Source organism: Temnothorax americanus, unplaced genomic scaffold (assembly GCF_048541705.1).
Source record: "Temnothorax americanus isolate GAGA-0224 unplaced genomic scaffold, ASM4854170v1 Scaffold37, whole genome shotgun sequence".
NCBI classification, from domain to species: domain Eukaryota; kingdom Metazoa; phylum Arthropoda; class Insecta; order Hymenoptera; family Formicidae; genus Temnothorax; species Temnothorax americanus.
Window position 1 is genome coordinate 977,707 of NW_027509515.1, and position 19,679 is coordinate 997,385.

General features: G+C 41.0%; 1 protein-coding gene across 7 annotated transcripts in view; it reads right to left on the minus strand.

Annotated features, from left to right (window-relative positions):
• The window catches only part of Heph (polypyrimidine tract-binding protein 1 heph), a 459,111-nt gene that overhangs the window by 18,401 nt on the left and 421,031 nt on the right, over positions 1–19,679 (minus strand). For 6 of the 7 annotated variants that reach the window (XM_077414716.1, XM_077414712.1, XM_077414715.1 and 3 more), the window contains 8 exons: positions 15,493–15,544; positions 11,152–11,210; positions 6,860–7,079; positions 5,301–5,515; positions 2,636–2,669; positions 932–1,024; positions 458–674; positions 227–368 (listed from right to left, as the gene is read on the minus strand). In XM_077414716.1, coding sequence (XP_077270842.1) covers positions 227–368; positions 458–674; positions 932–1,024; positions 2,636–2,669; positions 5,301–5,515; positions 6,860–7,079; positions 11,152–11,210; positions 15,493–15,544 — 1,032 coding nt within the window. The remainder of the gene's footprint in view (positions 1–226; positions 369–457; positions 675–931; positions 1,025–2,635; positions 2,670–5,300; positions 5,516–6,859; positions 7,080–11,151; positions 11,211–15,492; positions 15,545–19,679) is intronic. The other variant, XM_077414714.1, reaches the window with a different exon arrangement.

Here is a 19,679-nt window from a genome sequence, read left to right on the forward strand (position 1 = left end):
TAAGGAATTCTGTTTCTCGTCAGAAAATTAAGATTAATAAATAATAACAAAAGCAAACAAGTTTTAAAAACAAAGCTCCTTCAGAGTGAAAGTTGAGCAAAGGGCTTACAATACTTTTCCATAAAAATTACAACTAATGAAACAAGAAGGAAGCCATATAGGGTTTTCACCAGGAGGCCAAAGTGCAACTTGAGCTGTAACACTATTGACAGTAATAATGACTTACGATCAGCGCAGTCACGGCATCGTCCATGTTAGGCATCTGTATGAGAGCCATCTTCCTGTCCTTCGGGAAGAACTTGAAGGCTTTCACGGTGAAGCCGTTCTTGGTGAAAGCATCTTTGATCTCTTCCTCCGCTACCGTAGCCCTGAAAGAGTAAATTGAACGTCGTTAAGCTAGCGGAAGAAGAATGCCGCGTGAAATATTTGATTCATGCACCGTTGCTGGATCACTTACGGAATGTTTGATAAATGCAGAGTCGCGCTCGGCGGATAGATGTTCTGGTAATTCTTCGAGCCGGGTTTTTTAAATCGGTGAAGGGTGCTGTTGGTGTAATCTTTCGTGAGGCCCGCGTCTGGCTGACCTTCTTTTGGCAATTGGACCGTTTGGTGTTTGCTGAGCATTACTTTGATTTGCTTTCCAAACACTCTTAACTTGTCCATATGAGTTAGCGCTGTTACATAAATTAAATAATATTAATTAGCCATTGATGTATCTAAATGTAACATAATTAAGCTGTAATTACAATACAGGTCATACAATTATAAAATAAAAAACCGTGTTTTCTAATTTCTTACATTAAAAAATTCCATATTTCGAGTTTATAAAAATATTATTTTTTTCCGAGACAAATTTAATTAACAGATTATTTACGAGACAAAATTCGATTTCGAGTCATCGCTATGCATGCCCGCAAAAAAATTCACTCACCTAAAAGCGCCTGATGAGGTTCGGCCATCTGTATTAGTGCCGAGTCTTTCTTGTTGTAGAGGATCTTCACACGCTGTACATCCCCGTAAACGCCTATATGCACAATACGCAAATTTCTCTTTAGTAAACTCGGACGGGAGCAACAAACCGCGTATTCTTTTTTTTTTTTTTTAGAGAAGCTGTTTCGAGGATTATCGAAGATGAACGGGACAATATTTCGGTCGATCGAGATCAGGGTACGATCGGATCTAAGAAATCGGGACATGCAAGAGGCGAGCGATTCGGCAAGAAGCTTTACTTTCAGAGTACAAAGTTATTTCGGTTAACAAAATAACGGGAATCTGTTAATATTTAAGAGCAATCTCCGTATTGATAATTCTATATATTTCAGAGTGCACGCCATTTTTTCTATGGAACGTTCTCTTTTAATAATAATTTAATTTGCTGAAAAACTAGAAAAACTAGAAGTTATTATTGTAGGCAATTATTAATATATTGATAATCAAATAAATTTTTATTAAAATAAAACGCATTAAATTAACGAAACAGCAACATTTTATTACCCGTGTTTCCATCAAAGTTTAATTAATTTAAATTCTACATTTTTCGATGTTACGTAGCTACGGAGTGTAGCGAATGAAATTTTCGCTGGCTAAAAGTCGAAAAAATGAATGTCTACGGGGCGGACAAAAACTTCTTTAATAATTTTTTTTAAAAACGCGTTTTGCAACACAGTACGTGATTTTTGTACGTTCGTTTGTAATTATCCGGTAAAATCTGCATAACAATCGCTCGCGGAAAGGAAAAACGCGACCGTAGCCGAGTCGCCACGCCTCGTTAATAGTGAGTTTTCCTATGGAATTACGTAAAATAAGCGAAAGCTTACGTAATATTAAGGTTGTGTGGAACTGATATTAATAAAATATTAATGAAATAATCTTGTATAAAGAGATGCTTGGAAATAGAGATTGCGAGAGAACGTGTGTTCGGTGGTGGTGGCCGAATGGGCGGCATGACGATATATGGTGATGACGGTATGAACGGTGATTATGAAATTTGCGAATGGAGTAGCTTGTAGTAATAAAATAAGTTGAAATCACGAAAATATCGAAAGAGATACGGATTAAACGTTAATCAGAATATATGTTATGTATGGCGGATGTTTCGACGAGAATAAAACATGACGAGAGAGAAAGAATGAACGATGCTCGAGTTTTGTGAGTTGCCGAAAAGAAAAAAAGAGAGAAAAAAATAATCATACAAATAAAACAAAGAAAAATAATAATGAAACGAAATAAAAACAAAACCGAGGAGGAAGGAAGAAATCTTTTCTTCTTTTTTTTTCGGTATGAAACGTAAACCTCGGACGTGACAATCGTGTATGAGAAAGATTCTACATTGGCGTGTTCGTTTTGTGCGTGTACACGGTTTTGTCTTGCTCGTCGCTATCCGCGAGGAATATCTACGTGACCGAAGAAAAGATTCGGACGATTGTCTTCGCCTGTGCCATTTTCCATCTCTTTTTCTTTTTTTTCCCTTTCGTTTTAATCGCGCGTACAAGAATATCCGGAGATACGTGTGATGTCGCGTGTCACGCGCGCGTCCGGATTCGTGTGGTGTTGCGTATAATGCGTGAGAGCGCGAGGGTGTAAATATAATAATTAATAATGTAATATAATTAATAATATAAATGTGGAGACGTACCAAACAGGGTAAAGAGAGCGTCAGGCGTGACCATCTACACAGAGAACAGACAGAGTCCAGTCAGTAGTCAGCGAGTATAATAGGATTCAAATGTATAGTGTTGATGTGCGCACAAGATTCGCATTTCTGAAGTTAATGCTCGCGCGTGGCCACGGGAAAGAGATGTACTTCGTGCAAAATCGACAGAAGATACGATAAAAAAAGTTCTTTTTTTTTTAAACGATGTATCCAGTATAATCGTCCACACGATAGATTTTTCAGTGAGTTTTGGTGACAAAAAGATGCGTTTCTTCCTTTTTTTTTTGCAAAAATTGAGCACGATCGAGAAAGTGGTTGCCAGACTGCGAGGCTTGTGCGCGGCACAACGATAGTAGACACACAGTTATAGTACAGTAGTGACAAGTTGCAGCTGCGAAGTGTGACGTCGACACACAGTTTCTTGCCGAGGCGACATTCATCATCCCAGTTGATGCTTCTTACGCGATAATGTTCGTCGGTTTTGTCATTGAACGCTACATCTAAGTTCGTATGCAGGAGCTGATAACAAGGGCACGTACGCTTTTAGCAAAGACACGAGGAATTGTTTAAACGTACGTACTATAGATATAACGGATATTGAAGACGCGTGATCTTTCGTATCGTAAGTACCGAAGTACGAAAAAGTAAATGAATGTCGCCTCGCAAGAAGTAACGTCGTTCAGTCGACGACGCTACGAATTAATTAGGGCGCAGGATGGTTACACGTTGGAGTGATTTGTATGTGTGTTTCGAAAATGAGCGGGGCAAGATCAGGGGCAGAATCAAAGGGTCTCGTGACGAAACAGGGTACATACGCATCACGGCTCGATTTTTCCACCTACCCGACAGGAGGATCTTGCCCTATTATTCCAAATAAATCTTCCTTAAAAAAAAAAAAAAAAAAATCAAGTTCACTCTTCTTCCGGATTCCGAAACGTTCGGAAACCGAAACGATTTAACTCTCTCGCTATTCACATTTTTGTTCTAAATTTGTACTACATTGACAAAAATATTTGTAAATTTCTTACGGTAATTTTCCATCTTGGTAACAAACGCAAACTTGGATCGCGAGATCTCTTGGCAATCAAGATGCGCACGTCGCGGAGTTTGCGAGTTGATCCTCTGTCTTGCGAGTTCCCAGTTTGGAGCGAGATCAGCCGAACTCGGCTCGGCGGAAAGATCGAGCCGGAGAATCGAGAGATTGCGGCGGTTTGCCTACGTAGCAACTACGCTTGTAACTCGCTCGTTAGGCCGTGTAATTATACGTGTATGCACGTGCGTATATACCGGATGGGGGTTGGCCGGCTGGTTGGTTGGTTGGTCCCGCGTGTCGCACACTGAGAGAAATAGCTTGCGGTCTCTTTAAGGGGTTGGGTGAGAAAGACGAGGGTGCGAGAGCCCGGGAAACACGAGAAAAGAATATAGAGAGGGAGAAGTATGAGAAGGTACAGAGAAAAGATAAAGAAGAGGCAGTCGCGCGTATGCGTGCGTGTGTCGCGGCGGGCAAGACGATAATGTTCTTGCGAACGGTGTTACAGCGGACCGAGGGCTCGAGTACACACACACACACACACACGCGGCTCATATACACGCGCACACACGACATACATACACATTGCATAAAGGCACGACATATGCCACACTACAGATACATTATTTCGCATACGACACACTTATTCGTATGTGGGCGGCCTACTTCTCTCAGTGTTGCTCGAGGTCTACTCGAACAAAGCGCAACACCCCCATTATCGCGTGCATCGTTTAACGCCTCGTTTCGTCAAATACGCGTCGAGTCGGAATTTTAGACCTATTTTCGACCTGAATTTTCCAACATCTGTAGATGCTAGAGGATCAATGTAGATTTAATTTACATGGAAACTTATTTAGTCCTACTTAGCGTCTCTAAAATAGCAGAAAACGCACAAAATGCTACTTGTAGGTTTTAAAGAGGACTTCAGTAAAACCTCCGGGTACGTCCTCTGGATTTAACCTGCAATATTGGAGTCCTCTTTAGAACCTACAAGTAGCATTTTGCAAGTTTTCTGCTATTTTAGAGACGCTAAGTAGGACTAAAGTTTCCATATAAATTAAATCTACATTTTAATCCTTTAACATCTACAGATGTTAGAAAATTCAGGTAAAAAATAGGTCTAAAATTTCGACTCATATCCTTGTGCCTGGAAATCTACGCTATATATTCATCGTCATGTATTAGTCCGAACAGACTTCCTTCTAACCGAAGAGAATTCGTCCAAGCCAAAACGCGCGATTGGTCTACACGAATAAAACGCAAATTATTGTAGCACAAAGTCATCCCGGTACATCGAAACGAAAAGTTAAACGAACACGACGTTCAGTGGAAACGGAATCTTCCACCTCTTCTTAATTCAGTGCGATTCCGGTTGATGAGGCGGTACACGAAGAAAATTTCCGGGAAGCTATTCCATTGCAGCATTACAATAGTCGGAAGATCTTTAATTGTAAGAACGTCGCGAATAAAGAGACAAACTACCCAATTTTTTTCTTCCCGGAAATCTCTTCGCGTATACCGTGCCGCGGATCTCCGTACGGGATCCTCTCGTTCTTGGGGAACAACGCGTCGAGAAGGACGGGAACGGTAGGGGGTTCGGAGTCACGAGGTACTTACCTCCTCATTGAGATTGCTGACGAGCAGCACGGCCGATGCTTGCGCGCTTCCCTGCACCCGGACACCTAGACCGGCCGCGCCGAGGGGGAATCCGCCGAGGCCGGCGAGCCCGCCAGCCGGGGGCACGCCGTTGTAGGGACCGGCCAAGGGCGAAGCGAGGCCGTGCATGGCAAAGGGCGTGGGCAGCACACCCGGTGCCCCTGCAATGGACTCTACTTCAGGAAGTTCAGACGACATTATTACATTGCCGACATTGCGATAAAAAAAAAAAGAAAAGATACAAGACGAAAAGATAGTTTCGAGAACCGCGCGCGATATCCTGCCGCCGAGAATTTCCGGATCGGAGAATCGTCAAGTCCAAATGTAAAAGCTCGCGTTTCTAATTACGGCGTCGCGATTCGTCGAACAATCATTTCCCGTCGTGCCCCGAGCGATCTTCCCTCGGCGTCTAATTAATCGTGCTTCGTGTCGCCGCGGTTTTCGGAGACCCCGACCGACCGTCGCGAGATCGCCTCAATCCTCAATCATCAACGGATCGTTTGCGTAACGAGATAGAGCGCAAAAGTGGATTACATCGTTGCAGATTAAACACCAACAACAACGCCGTGAAATTAATTTAATCCAAACAAGCGCCGGGCCGAGCGTGTAATTTAAACTAGCGTTGTCGCTACGGTACAAACGGCAAAAATCCGGGCGATTTGGCTCGCCGAGTCGCGCTCGCCCGGTACTTTGTACTAATTAATTAATTTACCCGAGGAAATAATAACGTCCGACCGGCGCACGCCAGCGGACAGCGGACGTAGGTTTGAAACGCCAACAAATTGCTTCCACCATTACGAGATGATAATAATAATAATTCAGCCCGACGTCCAAGTGACGTAAAATCGGTATCGCTACTAATGTAATTAATTTCGATAAACGTAACGCCGCGCCGCGCGCGCGATCGTGCCGCTAATTGGCCGATCAACCTTCCAATTATACTTTTCACAAAGCCGCTCCGCGGGCTTTCACGCGCTTGCCAGAAAAAAATACAAAAACGGCCTGAATTCATTCGGAATTGACGATTTAACGGCGATGAATCCTATAAAGCTCGCCTGTCACGAGCTATTGTATGCACACATTCGACTATTATCGGGTTATTATTACACAAAATCGCGTAAGAGTAACGCAACTCCATTGTTTCGTGTGTAACCTATTCAGAATTGCTTCGATCGAATTTCGTTAGATTAATTGAGCGTTTATTGATGAATTTTGCAAAGCGCTTGATGCCAGTTGTAGCTATATTCAATTATTGCCGAGCATCGCTATATAGAAACGTCCGAGATTAACGCGTTTATCGGACACATAATTATTATTCAGAAATCACTGTAGTCTCGACATTTTGATATATTAAGATTTCCGTTTCAAAATAATCTTAGGGAATCTACCCGCAAGAATTTTTGCAACATTTACGAAAACATCTTGTTCATAAATAATTAAAAACGATTTATTCGGCAGGTCAAATCGTGATCGAGATGAAAAATTTCAGAGAAATGGATTTTACATAATACAATACTCACCGGGTATTCTGGCACGCGGCTGGGAACCGGCACCCATGAGCAGCAATTCGCCGCCGAGGGCGAGCGACGCCGCATCCAGATTGGCGTCGCCGGTCGGAAGATTCGGGTTGGTGTAATCCCGGGACTTGTCGTTATTGTACTTAACATTCAGATTTTGCATCTTGCTGTAGTCGATACGCAGCGTGCAGCAGGAGTTGTAGACGTTCTGCCCGTCGAGCGACTGTACAAGAAATCATGGAATTCTTCGTGATTTGAGAAAACATGGACATCATCACGTTTAAGCTTAAGATCACACGGTGGCTAGTAAAATACAATAACAACAACGACTCAAACATCTGTTTGTGTCGATCTTTTCGTATTTTTTTTTTAAATCTGGTCGCTTTATTAATAATTTCCTGTCAATTTAAAATTTCGACAAAATCGAGACATTTATAGTTATCTATTATCTTGTTTTTATAACGTGTATCTTAAGAAAATTAACTGCGCAAAATTTGGATTAAAAAATGACAAATTTCTTTAGGAAGGGATAATCCTACTGCGCGCGATATTATCGAAGCAAAACTAATCAATTAGTTTCATATCAAAGATCAGAAAATCTCGTGAAGCATACATTGCAACAAATCAGGGAATTGAAAAAAGAGGAAGTTAGCTCTAAAAGCGAAGAAGTTGTAAGAGATCAAGATTGGTGGACGCTGAACAAATTTAAAGAAATCCAGACAAATGATTCTACACGCGCTACACGGCGAGATCCGCGAGAGTTACGAGTCAGATTTCTCGTATAGGTCCGTGACTTCCGCTAATCAACATCAGCTGCAATGTTAATTCAAGTGCTCCTGAGACGTATGAAATTTACGTTGCGGGTTGTCATACGCAAGTGTGTTTCGTGCGCTTAATGCGGACGCAAGTCGGTCCAGGTCGCTTGTTTAAGCAACGCGCACGGCGCGCATTGTGCGCGACTATACGTACCCCCTGGGGTATCACGCGGGTGTGTATACGCCCGGCCGCTCTATATTTACACGGGCTAATGAATTTCGTACATAATTAGCGGGTCGGCCCGCGCTGCGAGCCTTTGGCGTGCGCGCACGGCGGCCGGTCGTCCCTCTCTCTCTCTCTCTCGCTCTTTCTCGCTCTGCATGCTCATCGGGCGGTTTATTCGTGGCTGAGAGAGCACTGATGATAATCGAAGAGAACAAGATAGATCGATTTTCTCGGCAAATTCGAAACGATGTTTTTCTTTGATTTTCGGAAAACCCACAATTTTACAAAAAGGGCCAATTAATCCTTTAAAGCATCATACATTTGTGCGTTTACGAATCCCTTGAAACTTGGTATATGGAGTTTAGTAGATTTTGAAAAGTTTCAAAATTCAAAATGGTAGATCCAATATGCAGCATTAAAGATAAAAAATGGGCTCAGTTACTTGAAATTGAGTATTCAGAGGTTTTAGTGATTATGAATATGGAGTCAGATTTTGCATTAAATTGCAATTAATTTGCAACTACGTTAAATTAATTTTTGATCTATTTTTTGCAATTTTAATTTGCCATTTTCATTTTTTGGTATTTTTATTTCATATTTAAAATCAGCGACTCAATAAAACTTTGGATACCAAAAGTGTAAATATACAAATGCCATTTTGCGATTTTAATTTCTCCTATCTTAATACCTATATTTTCAAAGTTTGTAAATTTTAACTTTGAAATCGAAATCAGCAACCCCCGAATATCTAGTTTCAATATATCATGTATTGACGAATTTTTTACTATAAGATATTGTACATTATACATGTACAAAAAAAATTGTTCAGACTGTGAGTCATCATATTGAATCAATTAACCGTTGTAAATTTTGAAATTTTTATTACAGATTCGAAATCAGCGATCCAAAATACAATACCCTAAATATGACATTTCAAATAAAAAGTAAGAAAAATATATCTTTTTTAAAAGGCATATCATATAACATACCGTGCTTCAAAAGATTAAAATAATTCCAAGTCAAAATGTATTCGTGAATCTTGATCTTCGAGTAACATAATTTGAACACATTTATTTTACACGTTATGTGCAAAGTAGTTTTTTGTTGTACATTTGCCGGACCACGCGCGTCGAGAGGGAAAAAAAATGAAAGAGAAGAAAGGGAGGAAGATGCGCGAGGAGAAAGGGGAGGGAATTGGAGAAGAGCGATATCCGCAACAAAGCTAAATTAATTTTCTGTCTTACGCGTTACCGGGTTGGTTCGCGATGGAACCGGTATATTTCAAGCGAATTAATTTTCCCTTTGATCAGCGCACAGGTTTACTAGTTTGCGGCGTCGAGCTTATGGCGCGGGAAGAGAGCTTAGCTGCAGGGGTTTTCGACCGGCGGTAGAACGAGGGAGGGAGGGAGGGAGGGAGGGCGGTGGATTTCAATGCGCGGGTGCGGAAAGGGACGGAAGTTTCTGGCGAGCTTCCGTTCGCGATGGCTTGTCGTTGCCGGTGTAAAACAACGCGGCAACATATCCCGCACGCGAGTACGCCGACACAGTTAATTCCGGAATGTAACTTTCCGAGTGCGAGTGTCATGAGAAACGGTGTGCAACCTCGCCTCGCAAATCCTTTCAGATCTACCCCGTCTTTTCCCATCATTAGAAATGACGTCTTCTAGGTATAATTTCCGTTCTATTTTAAACGAATCAATTCAAATAAAGGGCATTATTTTGGCATATAGGTATTGTAATATCAGTCTTGTATATAAATCAATTTACTTGTAAGTAGCGGATTTTAAACGACAGCGACTGAATAACAAAGAAATTAATGCAATGCACACATTCGGTATGGTATATACATCGGCGGTGAAGTGAAGTTGCGTCACACTCACTTCACAAAAAGTTATCGAGTATCTCAAAACACTCATAAACTTCACAAAAAGTTATCTCGAGTATCTCAAAACACTCATAAGACAGCTGCAAAGAGAAGCCGAGTATATAAATCACAGATATGTACAGTAGATTCCAACACGGGGAGAGAAAAATGTTTAGATCAACAGAAAGAAAGCCAAACTTAATGTACACAGTCAGGAGTCTGAGAGAGTTAATTTGAGCTATTTTTTTCTTGAGAAAGTTCATAGAACTCTTCGTTCATAGAATTCTCTTAGTTTCCTATAAGTTCAAAGTGAAACTAGTTTGTGGGAGTGTTCTACAATATGGTACAACGTGCGTTATTGTTAGGAAACTGGTATAGACGGATTTATATAGAGAAAATTAGTTGTAATGTTCATAATAGAAGAAAAAAGTCTCGGGCAAAAACTACACGCACATTCTCCATTTTATTTCTGTTTTTCAAGCAGTGCGTCCGCTTTAATGCTGCAAATCTCTCAACTTCCTCAAAGAGAAGAAGAGTGGAAATAGTTATCGTCAAGACACGTATGGGGAAGTAACTTTAACTCGTGATTACAGGAAACAAAACGATTATACGTAAAGGAATTGCAGGTAAAACAAAATTTACGGCAGAGACACAACTCGTAGTACCTTAAGCAGCGGCAAGTTTAATGCTACGGCTTTCTCAACCTCCTTAAAAAAAAAAGAAAAATAGAAGTAGTTATCATCAAGATGTGGCGCTTTAAATCCTACGGGTTAAACGGATTATACAGTAATTATTATGAAGTTGAAGCGTATTGTTATCTCTTTTTTGTTTTAATGGATAGGAGATATACGAGATATTATATGAGCAAAGTCAATACCATCGATATTTACGCAAAGTGCGAGGAACAGAGCGAGAACAACACGATCGCGCATCTGTGGTCTGCTTTCAAGAATTAATTTGGTTTGCAAAGCAGCCGATATTTCCATAAATCCCGCGGAAATACCGTGTATCAGGCGAACCGCGCGCGCGATCTTCTCGTTCCTTCCCTGCTCCACCCTCCTCGTCGGGATTCTTTCTTCCGCCATCAATCTTTCGATTACGTTCATCGGGCTTACTTCCGACAATTAAGCGCCGCACCGTGGCTTTCGTCGGGATGAGCAGAAAATATATTTTCCCAACGCGGGAGATATTCCGCGGAAAATTTCGATCTGTCCCGCGAGAGCACGGCGGATAAGCACCGCCCGTTACGGCGTGATGCCTGCCTGCAGGATACGGGGGAATAAAGTAACTAAAGAGAGGATGAAAGGAAAAAAAGAAAAGACAAGAAAGAACAAAGAAAAAAAAAGAGGAAAACAACGGGGGCGCACCGATGGCGGAAAGATGAAATAAAGGGAGGGACGCACAGAGCGGCGGTGGTTAAAAGTAGAAGCGAAGTCAAGTAGATACTTACGAATTTAGCGGTCTGCGCCGACAGCATGTCCGCGTACTGTATTAGTGCCTGGAAGGAGCCTGGAATACAGAAACGATAAAAACTATTAGACTACGTCGTCCGTTGGTGAACTTTACGACTTTTTCGCACAAGTCGCACTCGAGATCGCAAAAAACCACCGGGGCGACCAATAAATTCATTCGTTGAATGATAACGCACGAGAGCGGCATTGAGCGGCAAAATATACTCATTAATAATAATTGTACACTTTATGTAAAGAAGTAGGCCGATATGCTCTTATTGAAAGAAATGATTAATTTTAAGAATTACTTTATTTCGTTAGGCGAATGATCATCAGGCTTTCGGCTCGAGTGATGATCGTGCTATGACTCCTGGGAGAGTCTTTTGCTCCAAAACGTGACGTCATAAAACAAAAGATAGCGCTAAGTACGAAAGAAATATCGCTTTAAGGCCCAGTTTCACAAGTGTCGGTTAACTTTTAATCTTAGATTAACTCACTCTTCGTCTCCTTCTAACATCCCCCTTAGAAAAAGACGAAGAGTGAGTTAATCTAAGATTAAAAGTTAACCGACACTTGTGAATGATATTATAGCGCTCCCTTAGATCGATTACACAATCGAAGCGACAATTCCATACAGCCACATGGCTATTGTTAAACTTATCATATTTAAGAGCGGGAGAAGCAACGCTTGATTATTTTTTCATTCCGCTTCCTATAATGGCGTAACGCGCAATTTTGCGTTAGGCCCTTCGCACAATAGAGCGCGCAATAAGCATAAATATTGAATATTAAAAATAATAAAAGGAATTAGAAATAATAATTAAACGTAACGCATAATGGAAAAGTATAAAATACAAGATATAAATATAGGAATATTCCTACATTTTTTTATTTTAATATTTAATATTTATTACAGGAATCTCTCTCTCTCTCTCTCTCTCTCTCTCTATATATATATATATATATATATATATATATCCTATATAATATTTAATATTTATTCTTATTTCCCTAATATGTTCTCTATTGTGCGCTTACACAAATAGTGACTCCGGCAAAAGTTGTCGGAATCTTTCCCTTGTAATCGCAAACTTCAAGGTATAAAATAAAAAACAAAAAACCGAGAAATGAAAAGTACAGAATATTCCATAAAACCTGTTGGGAACGCAAAACGCGCAAAATACCATTGAGAACGCAGCTCTAAATGCAAAATATGTAAACTCTTGAAAATTTGATTCGCCGCAGAAAACGGCAATTTTTTTTTTGCGTTAAATACGCGCGGTATTTGAAGTACCGACCGGCCATGGGCACAAAAAGTAGTGATTTGTTAATTTAGTGCTCGAGCGCTGCGGGAAACTAACTCTGTCATGATAATACGTTTTTCCCGTATGCGGCCGGAAAGCCGGAATTGTTTCGTTAGCAGCGTTGACCAAAGTTCCAGCCGGCGGCTACGCTATTTCATTTTCGAATTTGTTCCATCGTGATAATGGAACTCTTTACAATAATACGCTAAAACCCGAGCAACGTTCACGTGCGCGCGCGCGCGCGCGCACACAATCGCAGTTTCGCTAAAATCTTTTAATTTTCTGAATCCAGAGAACCATTCCGTATATGTAGGATTACTATAGGATTTTATGCGCATCAAAATATTTATGCGGCAAATACGGTATAATTATACGATGTTAATTTTATTCAAAAGTGCTCTAAAATTAACGAGTCTGTCCACCCAGCTAGGTCAAAGTTTTTCCCGGAAGATATCAATTGAAGTAGATTAATGTAAATTCAAAAAACGTAACGAGATGACTGATTGATGTATGCGATAAAAAAAAGTAACAATTCTTTTATCAATAACAAAGAGTTACGGACATTTAATTTACGGGCATTTTATTTATTCTGCACTGAATTGAGCGATATTGTGCGGATAAATGCACGTGCCACGAGAACGCCTATCCCACGCGTGCCCCACTTCGCGGTACGAGTACGCACGGGTAAACAATTGCAGAAGACAAATGTTAAAACTGCCAAGCGCGCGCGCTCGTTTTGTGAAGTTATACATACTACAGAATTTTCCAACTGTAGTCGTTCGCTTTCTACGTCCGGTCGGGTTTATAATTGCTATTAAATCTCAATTAAACGAAACGTCGCAAGGTATCCCGGACAATTGCAATTTTGCGAGTTTTAATCTCGCATACGTACGTGTCAAATTCGCGAGACTCCGACCGTGCCGCGTGCGCGCGCGCGCACCCCGCGATATTTCATTACGCGGAGCGCGTATGATACAAAACAAAGGATCGGCCCGCGGCAATGTTATTTAATTTTCGAATCTGAATTGCGGAAGCGAAAAAGAGAGCTCTCTCCCCCGGCGGTAGGAGAGCTACCCCCCGCGATGTTACGAGCGTCAGAAAAAAGAGCACCACGCGTACTTCGCTCTCTATAGCTCTCGCGCTCTTTATTCCACGACAATCGCGGTCTCCCCCGGACGAATGGCCGCGGTAACGATAATCGCGATGATAACGTTTACTTTGCTTCGCAGACGTAGTGGCCTCGGTAACCGAACGCGGAAATTTTCATTGAAAAGTTTTTTATTGCAATATCTCGTTTGAAAATACGCGAGGCTCGTCGCGAGCCGGAATAATATGGTAAAGCGAGATAATTTGCTTTTGTACCGCCGACAATTTTGCTTTTGTGCTATTTACAGCGTCAAAGTAATCCGTTTTGCGTTATTCAAAAGGTAATTGAAATATCGTCTGAAATTTCCTCCGCCTGTTTCGCGAGTGCGACCGCGTCTCCGCGTAAGGGAAAATAATCGATAGCGTGCAAAATTATTAGGAGGATAGGTACGTGGCGCGTAGTTGGGCTAAAGCAAAATTCTCGCGCTACTCGGCGAGTTTCTCGACATCGCGAGACGAACTTTCCATCAGGTTTTTCGTTTTCGCATTCTCGTTTAAATTATAGCGACGTAGATTCTGTGATTTTTCACGGTTCAACATTCGCAGAAACCCTGCGGGCAATCCCCACAGCGAATGTTGAATTCTGGGAGGATTCGGACGACGAGAAGCACATGCGTGTGTGCAATCACGCGGACGCTTGACGTCACGACTCGCGCGCATCGCGCTTGTTGCGACGCGAACACACCGACGCACCTGTGTACAATCGCGCACACCGACCCAATGCGCGCACGCGAAATAATGATGCTCTCGCCCTCATCTACTGCAAACGTGAATTAGTAACACGCTCCCCGGCTACGTACCGAGGGCCCTCCTCGTATATACCTTTTGTACAGCAAGTGCGCCGAGAGATTGCGCGCGTTACCCGAGTCTCAGCTAACGATTTTGATTGAGGGAGAGAAAGCGAGAAAATTCCAAGATGCCGATTCATTGAGAGTTTAAATGTACACTGAGAGAAATACTTAAATCGTTAGAAAATTAACAAACGGGTATAATATCTGATAACTTTCAATCGGAATTATAAAAAGCCGATCAAGACCAAAATAATGTCCGATTAATGATATCCAGATATCATTGATAATTGGATATCATAGATCGAACATTATTTTGGCCTTGATAGAATTTTCATAATTTCGATTGAAAGTTATCGAATTATACCCGTTTGTTAATTTTCGAACTATTGTCCGATTATTTAAACCTGGATTTTTCTCTCAGTGTATCTTCCGGTATTTCTGGGAAAGCTTGTATTATTTGTAAATTGTTGGCAATTGGCGATTTAATTCTAGTTCGCCACATTTCGGTTTTCTTATAATTTTCACATAATAACATAATTTTCTAGTTTCCATATAATTAATTCAGTTTAAATTCAATTTTCTTGACCTGATATTATTATAAACATCTTATTCAGACTCTGTATTTCCAATTTCTTACAACAGTACAAGTTTAAAAATATTAATTAGAATAAAAATGACAATGCGCGATGAAGTCGAGCGGTCTCACGGATCGAAGTGTAGCGAATTAGACTCGAAAACAACTGTGGCCAGCTATTAAGGTTAAGTATAATGAACGCTGCTGTTCGATTTCCGTGCATTATGCGTTCTTCCGGATATAACGATTTCGTTTTGAGGTGGATTTCAGGGAGACACCCTTTGGGGTACTCGGCGCGATTCCAAAAGTACTGATGGCGCCAAGTGCGCGTAACGACGGCGGCAAGCCAGGACGACGCACTTCCAAGCACACTAAAGTACTAAAGTGCCGTATGTGTCTGCTAACGAGAGCGGGATCTGTATATACGGCTCGCGGGTTCCGCTCTACCGTTCGTTCTCCCTGTGACATCGATTCTAGGTCGATGGGTAACACAATGACGATACGCATATTAAAAGCGGTACTTACTGTTCTTTGTGAAAGTGACAATCTTCAGAACCTTGCCGAAGCGCGTGAAAATCTGCAACACACAAAACAAGTCTTGGCTGAGTAAAAAATCGATCGACTTACAATCCATATAAGAAATCTTATATCTCGTGACTTTTGTTCCTCAGATAATTTAAGGTATTCCTTTCACGGAGGAGCGTATTTTGTAGGCGCTTAAGCAGGGCCTCAGCAAACTCTTGTATATTGCATTAAACTTATATAAAATCAAATTATAATTGATTATTATGTTTAATTATAAGAAAAAAGTGAAAATATTATGTGTATTTAGAAATTTTTCATTTTTGGCAACGCTGCGTTTTTCAGGGCGCCGATTGTAAAATGTGAAGTTGATAACAAAAGTGTCAAAATGTAAGTGTCACGTTCATTAATCAAAGAATATTGTGACATTTTCTTTTTATCAAAGAGAGATTTTATACATATAATAATAATGAGTGATAAGAAACATAAAGTGAGGAGTAATGTGGACAAAAATAAGGGACAATTTGTGAAAATAAAAGTTGATAATAAACCGTACGTGATGAACTGAAGTGTGACATGAGCGCACAGCTTGCAGCGTTGCCAAATAATTCCTTGAAAGTTGCCATTAAAATATTCATCTATAAACCACATTTCAAGTCAACTTTTAACATAAATGTTTTGTTTAAATATTCGGTGACTCAGTATTTTTATCGGCACTATCGAAAGTGTAGAGTTTAGCGAATATGTAGCGCAGTTAATATTTAATATCTTAACATATTTGATAAACAAATTATTACATTGAAATGTGAAAAATATACTTTTTCGATAACGTCACATATAAAATATCGAATTTGTAAAGTCATAATTTTTTTTTATATGTTCGGTAATGTGGTTTAATTTTTTTCTGGCGTAAAGATATGCATTTTAATTTTCTCGCACCAAAAAATCAGTTAATTCTTAAGACTTTGGTGTCATGAAAGGAATACCTTAATTTGAAAATACAGTTGTAAAAAAAGCAATCATCTCGATAATCGTAATTATGTTTTGCTTACAATAACAATTAACGAAAATTCAAGGCGACGGGTTTGCAGGTGTTTTGCGAAAAATTACCTCGATTGAGTCTCGCAATTAACGAGAACTACAATCGTCATAATCGTATCGCCACACGCACGAGCACGGGGCAGGCGGAACGACGTGACCGACGAAAATTACGAGTTTGGCGAACCGATGATATTTCGCAGCGACGAAATTACAAAATAATTGGTGTGGATATTACGACAAAGCGATTTATTTCAGACGCAACGGGCTGCAAAACGGGCGCGCATGGATTATCAGACTTATAACGCGGGGCAATTATCCACCGGTAAAAGCAGCTATCGGAATCCCCCGGTAAAACAGCTCGTAATTACGATGACCGGAACGGGCCGGGCGCGTTCTAAAAAATTGATTTGCGACACAATGGGCGCGGCAGCGGAATAGCATTCTGTATAAATACCGGCGACATTCAAAGGCCGGGGTAACGCTCGCATGAATTTTCAAAAAGCCTCTTTGGCGGAGCAAAGCGACGGCGGCGACGGGAGCAGTATCACGCAATATTTACAGGCGTATATACGGTGTCGAGCCGCGGGCTAATAATCGCGCACTCTGCTCACGTCAAACCGCCGGCCGTCATATATTTGGCCGACAATGGCCGATGATCACATTAATGCCGCGAATGCAAATATTTGGCCCGGTATAACCGTCGCGCGCTCGCAACGGTTAACTGTATATACATATATACGGTTCTCCGCGGCGCCGCGGCGGCCCGAACGTATACACGCGGGTGAGCTCCGGGATTAATGAATTTTTGATCCATTCAGCTTTTCACCCCGATCGATTGTGAATCATTCCTTGTTAAATGTCAATATAGGTTTCGTTACTGTCTCGGGCTCGCGTCAATTATAACCGCTCCATTGGACTGGTTTGACAATGACACTGATTTAAGCGTTTCCGGGTGCGGAGCCATTTCCCGACGCTCGAGATCGTCGAAAGGGCGCGTTCGTCGAGTAAATACGTAAAAAGCTCGTATAAAAGCTTGACCGCGAGGAGAAATAAAAAATTCCCGACGCAGAGAGGGAGGGAGGAAAACATGGCTAATGCGAACCGCGTTTTAGCGCGAACCGCGAATATTCAATATTGCACCGCGAACCGCGGACACCGGCATACTGAATGTTTATATATTTCGCCACTAACGCGACGATAAATCCGCGAAATGGAAAATAGAGAAACGCGCGCCGGGCATTAGATTGAAAGAAGAAAAAAAAGAGAACGATCGCAATATCGCGGAACGTCGCGCCGGCATATAAAACTGTACGAAGGATGCATTTCTTACAAGCCGCGATGCTTTCGTTCCGCGCTTTGAGATCGCACTCTTCCTTTGACCGTGGTACGCGAAGTATATAACGCATAAACAGATTTGCGATCTTTACAACCTTTTGTAAAACTCTTGCGTTCGAAATCGCGCCGTAGAAACTCTCGCGAAGGCGTTTGCTCTCGCAAAACCAACGTGACGATATATCGAAACTATAGTTTCTCCGACGTCACAACTCTCCTTCTTGCGTTTGAAAAAATTGCGGGCATTTATGTTTTACGATTAACGATTAATTCATTCGGGGAAGGAAAAGTCATATAAGAAACGTAATTTACGAAAACGCAAACTGATTTTTAAAACTCGCTAATGCGTGCGTAAATGTCAGAGATTGCGAAAGCGTGGCGAATACAGTGTTACTATCTGATAAATTAATTCTCGATTTTCGTGTTACCGTGCGCGCGCGCACGCGGCAACATCTTCTAGCGAACGCAGGAAATGAAAAAATTGCTGTAATAATGAATGAAATTCCAACGTTAAAGGGGGGGTTACACACAACGTGAAAGAATGTGAAACACGCGCCGCGGGCTTCACGCAACGGTTCCGTAATTAGTGAGCTCCAGAGAGGAAAGATGTGTGCAACCGCGTTGCATCTGCGCACGTATACACCAACTGGGACAAAGACTTTTCGCGTGCCAACGGCGCAGCCGTTCGGAGAACTTGAACTAGAAGGAGACTATATACACGGCATTCTTTTCCTCTTTCTATTAAACAAGTCGCCAAAGCGGTGTTCTCCGCGGATGCCCAGCACCCATGATGCGCATGAGTCGTCGAGTGAATAAAAAATCCGAATAAGTAATAAAATTCTTTAATCAAACTGGATGGGCAAAATGTTCTCGTACAAACAAATTTACAAAAGAAAATTCAAATACGGTTAGATTAAATTTCAATTGCACATTCTTCAATAAATTTTTAGTTACTTTTTCTTTGAAAGATTTGATGAGAAAGTATTATTGCAATAACTTCTTTCAATTTTAAACAATTAAATAGTGTAATAGCTAATAATAACACTCAATATTAGTTATGAATGAGATTTTATGACAATACAATATCTTGATAATTTCATGATTGTTTATTAACCTGAACCTAATGAATTTTTCTTTTCAAACCAAAGCTTATACAGGTGGACAATGCTCGGTTTTGGATGTTGTGTAATTGGTGTGCTTCTTAATATTTTCTTTGTATGTAACCATTAACTTTTTCCGATAAAAGAGCGAGCAAATTTTCCAACGAAACCTTTAAAAATAGGCTAAAACGTACGAGACTGTGTTAACGAGGAGTAGCGAAATTTTTCTGATGCAAATAAACGTTGAGTATAATCATTAGAGCCTGCCCATTACGGAGGGGCACCGATAACTATACAAATCAGCGCATCTACGCAAATAAATTTTCTTCATTATCGTTACGTTTATTTTCCGCTGCAAGCAATGAGAATCATTTCAACGGTAATTGTCCCCGAATTCGGAATTTTCGGGATAGCAATTATTATATCGGGATAAGCAATTATATATCGACTTACGTGTTGCATTTTCACGCAACAAGAATCTTCCTTTCTTTTTTTTTCCCGCGCAAGTACCGGCGATAATGCGCCGTGTAACGTAACAAATACTTTTGACTAAACCCGCTGGGAAATATTGTATTTCTACGAAAATGACGTTCGAGCGCAGCACGGATATGCTACCGCGGGAGAGTCGAGTATATCTCGCATTACATCGTTGGCTCGTATTACATCAAATAAAAAATTCGATTATCATGGGTCCATTATCGCGGATATTAGACTCGG